We start from the raw sequence: 12,847 nt of genomic DNA, 5'->3' as shown, positions 1-12,847 counted from the left end.
ATTGTCCCCCCTGAATTTCAGGGTGGGCCCGGGCGCCTAATTAAAACCAATTAAAACCTGCCAACTAATGACGTAGGCCTTTCCTTGGTAGTAAGTCGCTAGGTAGATGTAGCAAAGCACTTATTTATCCTAATCACCATCCAGTTGTGATCTCATGAATCTCAACGTATGATCGGACGGTGATGGATAGTCCAGTGTAGGGATCAGACCCGCAAAAGCTTTTATCCCATTCTCTTCGTGGTGGATTGGTGGTATGCACCTTCTTGTCTCTTGTATCCTGGGCCCGCTTCGCCTCCCTCCAAATATATTCCTCCTCCACTTTCTTCTCCCTCACTCCCCCGATTACAAATAGCCCACCATGCCAGACAGCTCTCCCGCACACTCACTCGCAGCTAGCTCACACGCCGCTCATCTCATGGTGCTCCAGACCGCTCAGCAAGAACCATCCCTCACGCGTCCGCCTCACTGCAGCGCCGCCACCGCGCGCTTGCCTGCGGCCATGGACACCAGCCCTGCAACTCCCCTGCTCCTCCAGCCTCCCGCTCCCAGCATTGACCCGTTCGCCGCCAAGGCGGCCGTCAACAAGAACGGCGGCGCGGCCACCGCGGTGTACGACCTCCGGAGGGAGCCGAAGATCCCCGCCCCGTTCGTGTGGCCCCACGCCGAGGTGCGCCCCACCACGGCTGAGGAGCTGGCCGTGCCGGTGGTGGACGTGGGCGTGCTGCGCAATGGCGACGCCGCAGGGCTCCGCCGCGCCGTGGCGCAGGTGGCCGCGGCGTGCGCCACGCACGGGTTCTTCCAGGTGTCCGGGCACGGCGTGGACGACGCCCTGGCGCGCGCGGCGCTGGACGGCGCGAGCGGCTTCTTCCGGCTGCCGCTGGCCGAGAAGCAGCGCGCGCGGCGCGTCCCGGGGACCGTGTCCGGGTACACGAGCGCGCACGCGGACCGGTTCGCCTCCAAGCTCCCCTGGAAGGAGACCCTCTCCTTCGGCTTCCACGACCGCGCCGGCGCCGCGCCCGTCGTGGTGGACTACTTCACCAGCACCCTCGGGCCGGACTACGAGCCAATGGGGTAATATATCCACCCTATCCGGCCAGCACGAATCCATCCCCGCCACTGCATTTTTCTTTTTGTTTCCGCGCGATCCTACGTTCGATCGGCGCCCACGTACGAGTACTTGAAGCCGCCGTACTACGTGGTGAGTAGTGACAAGAGAACACGTGCAGGAGGCTGTACCAGGAGTACTGCGAGAAGATGAAGGAGCTGTCGCTGAGGATCATGGAGCTGCTGGAGCTGAGCCTGGGGGTGGAGAAGCGCGGGTACTACCGGGACTTCTTCGCGGACAGCAGCTCCATCATGCGGTGCAACTACTACCCGCCGTGCCCGGAGCCGGAGCGCACGCTGGGGACGGGCCCGCACTGCGACCCCACGGCGCTCACCATCCTGCTGCAGGACGACGTGGGCGGGCTGGAGGTCCTCGTCGACGGCGACTGGCGGCCCGTCCGCCCCGTCCCCGGCGCCATGGTCATCAACATCGGCGACACCTTCATGGTAATTGCTACTGCTGCTCGTATTAGGCGTTGCTTTCGCTCACTAATGGGGGGTATACAGTAGTCAACTACCCGTGCTCTGTTCCGCTGTGCTCTGCTTCCTAACGAGCGAACCGGCCCATAAAAACTGCCTCGCTGTTCCGGAACAAAGAGAGAGGGACCGTGGGAGCCTACTGACATGACGTGATTGCACTCTGCTTCCTAACAAGCGAGCCGCTGGTAGGCCTATCACCGTAAAGCTTCTGACATGACGTACGTGATTTATTTTCTTTCTCAGCGCCAATCAACGCTCATTATTAGATTCTAAGACTCGACAGCTTGAATTAACATGCACTAGTTGGTACTAATCTATCCCATAACATTAGACGTTTTTGCAAGCAATGTTTTCTTTTGCGGGTATGCAAGCAATCTTAGCTTGCAAAAATATCTTACTATATATTATTATGAGACGAAGGGAGTAGTAGTTAGTGGTAGAAACAAGCGCCGAACTGACATACTTCATCCATTTCTTTTTAGTTTGTATATAAAATTTGCCTGGTCTATTTTATAGGAAAAAATATCAACATTTGTAACATGAAGTCAATATTATTAGAGGCATCATGAAGTTATTTTTTGTACTTTAAAACTCTGGTGTTGTAGATGTCGGAATTTTTGTAATGTAAACTACTTCCTCCGTTCCTAAGTATAAGTCGTTGGGGGGTAATATGTCAAACTTGGTGTAGTTTGGTTTCACACAAATTTATACCACTATATAACGTACGAATAACTTTAAATAACAACTGTTAGATGAAGCCAAACGGATCATAGAGAGGTGGCAAATCCTTGTGTTGCTGACCGTTGGATCTTCTCATTACCTCACCAGATTTTGCCACGTGTACTATCTAGAAGAATCTATGGATGAGCATACGCTATATGGACATTTTGCACAGAATTTTAAAGCACACTTCTACTTTATTATAGCCTCTTGCACACTCAAGACTCTCCTAACTTCTGTTTTATCCAAACTGTCATTCGTTTTTACTTCATATTTCAAGCCTATGTACGTTCATAAATCTTATTTTATCTTTGTGGATAGAACATTAGCTTTGAGATAGCCAAAAAAGACACCTAGACAAAACACACATGACGTGATTTTTGCATCTTATACGTCATGCATATGGCTAACAATTCCATTCCTCTGCTATAACTAATACACCAACATGTCTATCTTTAGTTGTAATTTGACTAAGCAAGCCCTCACATGCTATGCACATATAACTTATTAGTAGTATATGTGGAGTAAAAAGAAACGGAGAGAGTAGCGGTCCTCGTCATCATCATCCCTTCCTTCCTAGGACGATGCCTGAAGGAACCTGTTATTAGGGAGTAGTGGTAATCGCCATCACTTTAGACTCGTCAATTCTACCGACGAAGACGTGGTAGTACATGGATCAGCGTATCCATTTCTAGTGGTCTGGGAAAGTAGGGTTTTATTCCATCTATCTATCCGTCCGTCCAAAAAAGGGTGCGAGCACTAGGTGCGGAGCCAATCAGAGCGCGGGAAAAGATAGGGGATAGCAAGCCATGTAGGCCTGGTGGTTTTGTACAGTAGCGGCGGTGACGGTGAGGTGGCGGCGCTTTCGGTGGCGGGCCAACCCAGGTGCATGCGCGCGCGCGCGCTCTGAATTTGCTCCTACGCCCATGGCAAGGGCCGGATGCTGCCGCCGGGCTTTCCTGCCCTGGTGTTTGGCCCGTCGGCGGTCGGCCTCGGCCAGCTGATCTAGATACGGCGCGGTACAAGGTTTCCCCACGGCACTGTATCCTGCGGGTTTCGGCGCGTCTCCACTCCGTCTGTCGCTGTTAATTTCCCGCCCCTCCTCGTCGACGGCGACGGCCATGCACGTGCGCCGTGCTCCCGGCCGCCGCCCCGTCGGACGGGCTTCACGTGGGCGCTGCCGCTCGTCGCGTGGTTCACACACGACGCGATCGAGGCCCCTCCCGCCTTCGTAGTCAGTTTTATTTACAGCTCATGTTACACTGCATTTGCTTTTTGGAGCCAGGGACGGCCGCGGCGATGCGTCCTTGTCTCGCGCGTCAATTTTGCTTGCGCCTCGGAAATGATTAGCCGTCGAAACGGAACGGGAAAGCCGACGTACGTTTGAGTGGTCTGACTAACAGTCGGCGCTTTCTTTGTTGTTTGCATGCATGCAGGCGCTGTCGAACGGGCGGTACAAGAGCTGCCTGCACCGGGCGGTGGTGAACCGGCGGCAGGAGCGGCGGTCGCTGGCCTTCTTCCTGTGCCCGCGCGAGGACCGCGTGGTGCGGCCGCCGCCGGGCCTGAGGAGCCCGCGGCGGTACCCGGACTTCACCTGGGCCGACCTCATGCGCTTCACGCAGCGCCACTACCGCGCCGACACGCGCACCCTCGACGCCTTCACCCAGTGGTTCTCCTCCTCCACCTCGCCGCCGCCGCCCGCCCCGGCGGCCCAGCAGGCGGCCTGATCGCCTCGCCTGACCCGATCGATCCACGGGCTGATTCGCCCCGAGGATCGCGACGCGGAATTTTTGTCGGGACCAGCCCACGTGCGCGCGCCCCCCTCTCAGGTGCGGTGGGCCCGGGCGGAGTGGTGCCCACGTGGATTTCCGGCCCCGCACCACCTTCCATTTTTGGACGCTGGCTCGCGTTCCCTCCTCCTAGCCTTGTTTGTCACGACTCGCCATATGCATGCCCCCTTCTCGCCTCACCTAGTGTACATACCATGGAAATCATGAAATATATATATAATATATATAAACGCATTTCATGCCTTTGCTTTCTGCTTCGTCTTCTTTCGCCTCCAACTTAGAAAACATAAAAGAAATGCCTACCTTCTCTTATCTAAGAAATACTAAGAGATAACCTCTTAGCAAAATGGTCTTAGCACATATTTAGAGATTTTTACTCTGTTTTCAAATATATGTCTTTTTTTAAAGATTTTAATATAAACTACATACGATGCAAAATGAATAAACCTACACTCTAAAATACATATACAGTCCATATTGAAATCTATAAAAAAACTTATATTTAAGAAGGGAGAGATAACTATTAGATTAAAGACAAGAGCAAGAGATAATTCATTGTACATCATTTTTAATCGCGATTTCTAAACTACGTATGTCGCATGGCTAAGATAAAATTGTCTTATCAACCATTGCACACACCCTTACTAGCCGTCGCGGTCAAGCGAACACGAAAGAAATACTAGGGTGGATGGACGCTTGCACGCAAATAGGACCTCCCGAAATTTCCATTCTGGACGGACGCCATCAAGGTTTTGCTTTCATCTCTCTCGCACAAAACGCTGCGGCTTGGTATCAGGGGCGGAGCCAGGAGCCAGAAAATTTGGCCAATGGGTTCACTGATTATCTCACTCTGAGAATTAATTTGGTATGAATTAATTAAGTGTAAAGTTTAATTTTGAACTATATTAGAACAAGAGTCTTTTTGACAAATTCTTACAAAAAGAGTGTAACAAACAGAATATGATGTTGATTATCATATATAGATTAAATTTAAAGCTAAAGATTGCAAGACATACCAATTGAATGAAATTCACTTATTTTTAGAAAATAACTTCATAGCTTCATAGCTTCATGGTCAGCTTCTCATCTTGCTGAAAATATTGAGAAAAAATGACAAGTTAATTTGACAAATTCAAAGTAAGTACCATCAAGCGAAAGAAGCATGTAAAGCCACTCACATTTTAGTGTGTAGCTTTTCGATCTCTCATTATCATGCAAAGATCAAACACATCATATGGCAGTAATTTATCTGTCAATTGAAAACTTTGAGAGATTATTTGCAGTAGCGGCATTCGATGTACTGCTTAATTACATCTAACGGATGGCCTAGAAGTGCCAGCATCGTTATCAATTTCTTTTTGAGAAATATTATTGCATACCATAGTATGACCAATCAAAGTTCAGGGGAAAATAATCAGAAAAGTACGGTAAAAGGTAATACCACACAGCAGGGACGGAGTGATCTGATTACGTTCAGTTTGGACTTCAATTGCCAGCCACCGCCGACGGCCGACTTACTGTTCTTGGCTTGCCGCCGGAGGCTGCCGATCTGGCGCCGCGATGGGGGGAACATGGAGATGGAACACCGAGGGGCCGGGTTGGGAACCGAACTGGGGGGAAACGATAAGCGGCGGCGTGTTGCGTACATCATGGATGGTATGGAATCGTGCGGTCAACTGTCGAGCCTGCTGCGTGGATTGTATCGTATGGTATTGGGCTCTTTTGTTTTGAGAAATACCTGTAGGCTTTTTGTTGGGCTTTTCATCATGTTATAATAAATTTACAATGGGCTAAGAGGCTTCTTGCTCGTGCGTACTAGCAGCTTTGATGGGTTCAAGCGTGCATTTGTATTGGGTTCAAGCAAGTGAATGCGTATATACATGGACCGATGGACGTGACGAGCAAAGATCGTTGGGTTCAAGTGAACCCAACGCCTACATGCTGGCTTCGCCACTGCTTGATACTCCTTCTGTAAACTAATATAAGAGTGTTTAGAACACTAAAATAGTGATCTAAACGCTCTTATATTAATTTATGGAGGGAGTATCAAGTTGGAGAAGAGAATCGCCGGCTTTTGTTGGGTTGCGCCACGCGGAGGCCACCGTGGAGCATCTCTCCTCTTCCCGTGGCCCGGCTCGGCGTGGTCCCGTTTCTCTCCGTGTCCTGTATGCGGCGGGAAATCGGAGATTGTTTGTATATGGTTCGCGCTTATCTTCGTCGGAGCTGCCATTTTTGGAGCGGAGCGTCGGCGTGCGTGCCGATGCCGTCCAAGGCGAACCCGGCGGGATGGGAATGGGCGCCGTTGTTTGGTTCCGCGGGTGCAATCGCGATCCGAGCGATCTGCTGCTTCGACGGCTTCCGGCCACGCCACGTCCTGAATATCTCGCAGGTGTGTGTATGTAGCTTTCTGTGACAGCCCGGATGGGATGCAGCGCCGCTCGGAGAAGCGACGAGACCCATGCCTTGGCTAAGCGTGCGGCAGCGGCGGAACGAGAAGAAGACGAGAGCAGACCGAAGATGTTAACTGACGAAACTGAAGAAATTGTACAGGCGTGTCTTGTGCGGGGAAGGCCACTGTATCCGACGAGAGTGAGCAATGGCGGCCCCCGCAACCGCAAGTCAGGGAGACCACCAGTGGATCAAATACTGACAGTGGGCCATGGCTGTAAGTGTGTGCGAGTTGTAAGATAAATAACCCCAGTTCGTCCAGTCCCCGGCATCCAATGGATCACAAATTTGAAATGAAGGTCCCTGTCTAGGGTGGAGCTTCCTCCTGTCTCATTCTCTTCCTCTAGGGCTCTACTGCTTGCTTGTAATATGGATCTGGAATTTGATAGCAACTAGTAGAACTCTAGAAGCATAAGAGGTGATGTTTCTCTGAATCTCCTGGTAGGATAGTAACAATTTCCTCCCAGTGTTCATGCAGTGCAGGTTTGGCTCTTTCACATCTTTCTTTTTTTACTTTGAAAAGGAGGATTACCCCAGTCCCCAGGCATCTACATCAAGCAATGCACGCAGCCATAAGCTCTTTCTCAGCTGCTCCACTAACAAAGTAACATCACGCAGCCATAGCATTACCAGAAGTGAGGTTTTCCTTAAGAACTGATACCACCCTCAGTGCCGTGGCTCTACCTATCGACTTCCAGTACAGCATTACATTCATTTTACAACAAATGTTGTCCAAGCAAAAGAAAGAATGGAAGGCCGCCCTCACTGGGCTAAAAAACACATACATGATTCTACAGCTGCACAATGCTTTTGCCTTTCTTAGCATCAACAAGAATCATATGCTTATACCTAGGGCCAAAATTCAGTCTAGTGTAATACGTACCCACTAACCGATAACGGTTTATCTTGAATGTATGTTTCACTACATGCTTGCTTCGATCTCCTTGGGCCGCCACGTGGTCTTTTGGACGCAGAGCAGCCCTTCCTTGCCCCTGGCGTAGGTCATGCGCACCTCCCACTGCAGGGACTTCGCCATGCTTTCAAGCTCGCTTATTGTCTCTGCGTCGTCCCTCACGATCAGTTTGCCTTCTGGCCTCAATATCCGGTCAACCTCGGCAAACACTCCCAGCAATTTACATCTGAGAACGAACAAAGCAATTGCATGAGACGATTCAGTTATGCAACACACACAAACATGCTGTTGCTACTTATTTTTAATTATTTTTATGCTGTTGGCACTTATACAAGAACCTTGTAGGACTCAAATACTTGAGGCCCACTCTGATGAATGAATGGAGAAACCCAGGAACAGTATAAAAATAGGAACTGGGTGGCATCTACAGAGTGTTTTTCTTTCGAAAGGGAGATTAAACCCGACAGGGAGGTATTTGGATGCACTGCACGAATATTTCAATAAAAACGTTTCTTGGAGTTTTCAAAAGAATCTTCTCATGAGCTATGAATTGATGTTCGGAATCCTCCAAAAAGTGGAGAAAAGAGAATTTCACCACAGCATGGGCATCATAGCAAAAACTGCTATAGGATACAAATGAGCCCTATTTTTCGCTCAACTATTCGCAGCAGTCAGTTTGGAATCAGTACATTAGTTCAGTAGCACATATACTTGCAGAAGAATATACTAATAACCAGCCAGTAAAAGTAAAGTATTCGGTGGGAAATGCTAGTCCAACGTCAAGCAAATAAATCCTTCTCACTCTTTGTTTAAACCAAAGCTACTTACTCCCTCTGCAAGCATGAAGAAACTGCAATCACTGAGACAATAAAACACTGACCTCTTTTTGAGCTTTGAGAAGAGATGGTCTGCATGTAGGAGGTCATATGTTCTTGGGTAAGTGCTGAAAGATTCGCACCAGTCATGATACATTCCAAACAAGCCACGCTCATAAACAATGGGCAGTGTGTCAGGCGAATCGATTGGCACGATATTCATAACCCAGACTTTTTGGTCCCTCAGTGCTGCAGCAAAACTGCAAAGCAACAAATGTAAAACATTAGCCAAGAGAAATAACTAAAGGGAGGTGTGAATCCATTCTCATTATGAGTGTTCTTGAATGAAACATTTTGTGAAATGAGTGGGATTCGAAATCAAAATGCATCATCGAGAGATCTAAAGCAAGCCATTTTACTTACCCTCCGTATACGGCTCTCATGTCCATGACATTTCTCACTTTAGACCAGTCAATTCCCATGCCATTCACATACGACTTACTTACAACACGTTTCCAGTGTGCATAGTCTGCCTCGAAGTCTTCATTTGCTGGTTTTCCATAAACTCCAACACGAGAACCATCAATCCAGAAGGGAGTCTTCTCAAGCCTTTGAGGCCACATCTCTGGCCATTTTGATCCTCTTACTGATGGACCAATAGGCAATCTGGGTATGCACGCTTGCAAAGGTACATTCCTGCATAACACAAGATTGTTTAAGAAAAGGCATAGTAGTTCAGATATGTAAATATAAGGTAGCAAAAGAGCCTTAACCATACCATGCAGCATCTGCATCGTCAGTTTCCTTGCATAGCGGTGGGCTGTCTTCTGATCTTTTCTCGTAGCAATTGTTGTCCATTGGCTTCTGATATATGGCCATACCAACTTGATTTAATGTATCCTTTGTTTTCTTAACCATTTTCCAGCACATGGACTTTGTCAGAGAAGACATGGCTGAAAAAAGTATGGCACTGAGTGTTAGATCTGGTTCACCTGGATGATAGATGAAAAACTTTGCAGTTGGTTTGTGGCATGATTTTACTATTTTATTAAACAGGTCTAGTCATTTCATGAAGTTGGGCACATCTAGTGCTAACCGATGGTTCGTTGTATTTGTGATAATATAAGCACAACTTGTGCTATCAGCCGTTGTGAAAAAGAACAATTAAAGAGAGTTTATAACACTTGAACTTCTGTTACAAGCAACGTGTGTTTCTCTATATGTGGGTTGTGGTGCAGTGTTCGATAGAAAATCAGGCGTAGCCATTCAGAGGCAGCAACATTTATTTCTGATCACCAAAGCAAGTGAACAGCTATTTGAACTGCTTTAAAGAAACAGAGGAAAATGACGGTTTTGAAACGGTTCATTGATATTGCAGCAACGTTCTGTATAACGGTACGAGTGATATTGAAAGAGGAGTTCGGTACAATACCATTCCAAATTTCAACATCTTCAGGGAGCTTTTGGTAAACAGGAGTGGCAGACCAGACGAAGTAACCACCAGGACGTAATAGTCGGTTCAATTCCAGCAAAAGCTTGCCACCTGAAAGTAACCAGTTGTCGTAAACTGTATTCATACTATATAGTACATAGTACTCCCTCCGTTCCAAAATAGATGACCCAACTTTGTACTAAAGTTAGTACAAAGTTGGGTCATCTATTTTGGAACGGAGGGAGTAGTTAGCAGGAGAAATCGAAAATTAAAACATGCCACCAACAAGACAAACCTTCAATGTGCCAAGGGACCCTGCAGCGAGCACAGTGAATGACATCAAAAACCCTGCTAGGATATGGAAGTCTCTTGGTGCCCATTACAGCTGATATTGCTGGAATTCCCCTCTCGAGCGCAAACTGTACTTGAGCTTCATGCTCATCTTTTGGAGCAAATGACATGGTAAGCACATCTCTATCAAACATGTAGCCACCAAAGCTAGCAACTCCACAACCAACATCTAGAATCACACGGCTTCGTTTACCCCATGCAATATCAGGTAAAGCCTGCACACGGTAGTTTGATAAGCATGTAAATGCATAGATTTTTGACAAACATAATACAGTAGGTGATAATATCGGTTTCATAGAAAGAACATGCAAATTTCAGCATCACAGTCCTGGAACATGTGCAATCTCCTTCAAGGGAGTGATAGCAACAGTTACCTCGAGACTTAGATATGTGTAAATAGTATTAATCAATTGTTCGTGTGTGGAAGTATGAGTCATAATTGGGGCAATGGTAATAAACCTGCTGAATAGTATCGATGTAGTGGAGTGCGCCATTCTTGAACTGAGTCCCGCCCCCAGGAAACAGAAGATGATCCCCAGAAACTTTAACCCAGTTCTGATGACCCTTGTACTCTGCAAGCTTGGTGTGAGGGACGTTGCTGTACCATACCTGCAAAAACAGTGCATTTCTAATAAGCAAATGGAGAAGTTGATCAACCAAAGATTACTCAGTGTTGTGGAAACATCATGAAAAGACAGAAGTACCTTGTCCCTGCTCTTGGGCCACTCGATGGGGCGCTTATATCCTTCCGGAAGTGGAACAAGGCAGGTCGGAGGCTCCGCAGGGCAATGCCTCTCACGGTGTTCATAATGCTTGGTAGAATGAAGTTTCTTGATAGCCTTCTCATTGTCAAGGCAAGGTATGTAATCTGTCACGGCACTGCTATTACATAATTTCCAGCTATAGGTGATTTCATCACCTGAAGATTTTGATGCTGCTTGAGCTTCCTTCTCATTCTTTGACTCTGCAGCCTGTGTAGGGAATGACCCATTCTCGGTATTCGACTCCTTTAGAAGTTCAGACTGAGCTCCATCAGGAAATACCTCATTAGCTTTTGCAGCTGGTTCCTTCTCTCCACTTTCTTCCACTTTCTCCTCGATTTGAGGCTGCTCAGTTGCATCATCCTCAGACTTTCCTTCTTGATCTTCCTTCTTCTCTGCATCGGATTTTTCAACATCATTGTCAGTGGTGGTCTCCTTATCTTTCCTCTCCTCGCTCTTCTCCTCCTCATCACCAGACTCCCCACCCTCCTTAGCACTCTGTCCTTCTGATTTTCCATTTGCATCATCGAACGAATCCTTACTGTCCTCCTTCTCCTTTGGTGGTTCCTTTTCTTCAGCCATCTCGACAGGCTTCTCCATTGCGTTCTCAGGGAACTTCTCTTCCTCAGGAGCATCCCTGTTACTATGCGACTCATCTGGAACATTGTCATTATTGTCAGTGTCCTCGAATTTTTCCGAGCTAACACTGCCGGATTTCGCCGCCTCGTCGGTTTCACCAAAGCCAACTTCTGCGCGCTGATCCTTGACCTCGGTCTTCTTATTCGATGTTGACACCTCTATCGGCTCCGACTTCTTGTTTGAAGTAGGCTCTACCGGGAAGACGGTGGAGGACGTCATCATCCAGGCGCCGACCATGCAGAGCGCCACAAACACGACGACGGTGGTCGTCGTGCACATCGACGAGGACGGCGACGAGGGCCGCCTGCCGTCCATCTTCGCGCCTCGGCCAAATGCCATCAGTCCCGCTAGCACATGTACAGGACCACCCCCCGCTGCACGCGGCTTGTTTATATCAGAGGTTGCAGAGCGTTGCTGCTTTCTGGCACACACCGCGCGCACCTAGAGCAAATTAAACTACAATCGTTAGAACCCAGAGCAGTAGAAATTTATACTGCTGTACCAACCAAACCACCAGATCTAAAGAAGGAAGCGCCGGATCCGCAGAGCATTACAAAACTCAATAATAAGTCCCAGAAAAGCGTTGTTTCCGTATCTTGTTTCCTACCAAGGCGACGCTTCCCAAGAGGAAAGCCATGAAAAAGGCAAGCAAATCTCCTTCTATCGGCAAGCACGCAAACATAACTACTCCACAAAGCGCGTGCGTTAATGAAGGGAAAATCTGGCAAATCCCCATTCCTGGCCCAAATCGCAATCGGATCTGCGGGCAGAGCTGGCTCCAAGCTGCGTAATCTAATACACTACTAGCGGACGCCATAGCAAAGCGGTGAACTAAACCACTGGCCAATCAGCCGAACGGACGAGCTGGAGCTAGATCCGCTCCGGCGGACGGGGAGAGGAAAAGAGGGGGAGGCGGGCAATGCGGAGGCGGCGGGTTCGTACCTCGCCGGCCGGGGAGCTGGGGTGCAGCGGCTCCGAGCGGATCTCGAGGAGGGGGCGAGGGGATCGAGGAGGGGGCGAGCGTGCTTGGATCCGCAGTGTGGCCTCGCCGCGTTATAAAGGCTGGGAACGCCTCCAGCTAGCGTGCGGGAGGGGGAGGAGCGAGGGCAGTGGAGTGTGTCGTGTGTGTGACAGTGCGAGGGCGCGAAGGAGGTGGATGGGGGCAGTGGCAATGGCATTAGGCCGTACGCACGGGTTAAATTAGTGCGAGAATCTTGACTAAAAATGTGGGATTCTCATGGGCTGCCATCTTTTGCAGATTTGCCCTCTCGAGCTCGCATTATTGTGACCTGTATTTTTTTTCAAGAGTACATGCGCACCATACTTTTTAGAAGGCAGAATTTTAATTACAAGAAGACTATTGTTCGCTGACGAGCGTAGTACGAACACAACAT

General features: G+C 48.6%; 2 protein-coding genes across 2 annotated transcripts; one reads left to right on the top strand and one right to left on the bottom strand.

Moving 5' to 3' along the window:
* Positions 1–339: 339 nt before the first annotated feature.
* On the top strand, positions 340–4,333 carry LOC125545584 (gibberellin 20 oxidase 2-like). Its single transcript, XM_048709594.1, has 3 exons — positions 340–1,071; positions 1,227–1,551; positions 3,741–4,333. The coding sequence occupies exons 1-3, from the start codon at positions 359–361 to the stop codon at positions 4,029–4,031; spliced, it is 1,329 nt and encodes a 442-aa protein (XP_048565551.1). The 5' UTR covers positions 340–358; the 3' UTR covers positions 4,032–4,333.
* Positions 4,334–7,139: 2,806 nt separating this feature from the next.
* Positions 7,140–12,625, bottom strand: LOC125545583 (probable methyltransferase PMT26). The gene is made up of 9 exons (XM_048709593.1): positions 12,396–12,625; positions 10,758–11,894; positions 10,513–10,662; positions 9,998–10,268; positions 9,703–9,813; positions 9,049–9,223; positions 8,694–8,966; positions 8,336–8,530; positions 7,140–7,681 (listed from the first exon to the last, which is right to left on the bottom strand). Exons 2-9 carry the CDS (start codon positions 11,790–11,792, stop codon positions 7,465–7,467), a joined length of 2,427 nt encoding a protein of 808 aa, XP_048565550.1. The 5' UTR covers positions 11,793–11,894; positions 12,396–12,625; the 3' UTR covers positions 7,140–7,464.
* Positions 12,626–12,847: the final 222 nt, after the last annotated feature.

This window comes from Triticum urartu, chromosome 3 (assembly GCF_003073215.2).
Source record: "Triticum urartu cultivar G1812 chromosome 3, Tu2.1, whole genome shotgun sequence".
In the NCBI taxonomy this organism is placed as follows: domain Eukaryota; kingdom Viridiplantae; phylum Streptophyta; class Magnoliopsida; order Poales; family Poaceae; genus Triticum; species Triticum urartu.
The sequence above is the reverse complement of the archived record's forward strand: the minus strand, read 5'-3'. Positions and strand labels throughout refer to the sequence as shown.

Coding starts and splice junctions, on each gene's coding strand:
- LOC125545584 (XM_048709594.1), top strand. CDS start 359: ATGCCAGACAGCTCTCCCGCACACTCACTCGCAGCTAGCTCACACGCC. Junction 1,072..1,226: donor CCGGACTACGAGCCAATGGG/GTAATATATCCA, acceptor GAACACGTGCAG/GAGGCTGTACCAGGAGTACT. Junction 1,552..3,740: donor ACATCGGCGACACCTTCATG/GTAATTGCTACT, acceptor GCATGCATGCAG/GCGCTGTCGAACGGGCGGTA.
- LOC125545583 (XM_048709593.1), bottom strand. CDS start 11,792: ATGGCATTTGGCCGAGGCGCGAAGATGGACGGCAGGCGGCCCTCGTCG. Junction 10,269..10,512: donor ACATCGATACTATTCAGCAG/GTTTATTACCAT, acceptor TACCGTGTGCAG/GCTTTACCTGATATTGCATG. Junction 9,814..9,997: donor GGTCCCTTGGCACATTGAAG/GTTTGTCTTGTT, acceptor GGTTACTTTCAG/GTGGCAAGCTTTTGCTGGAA.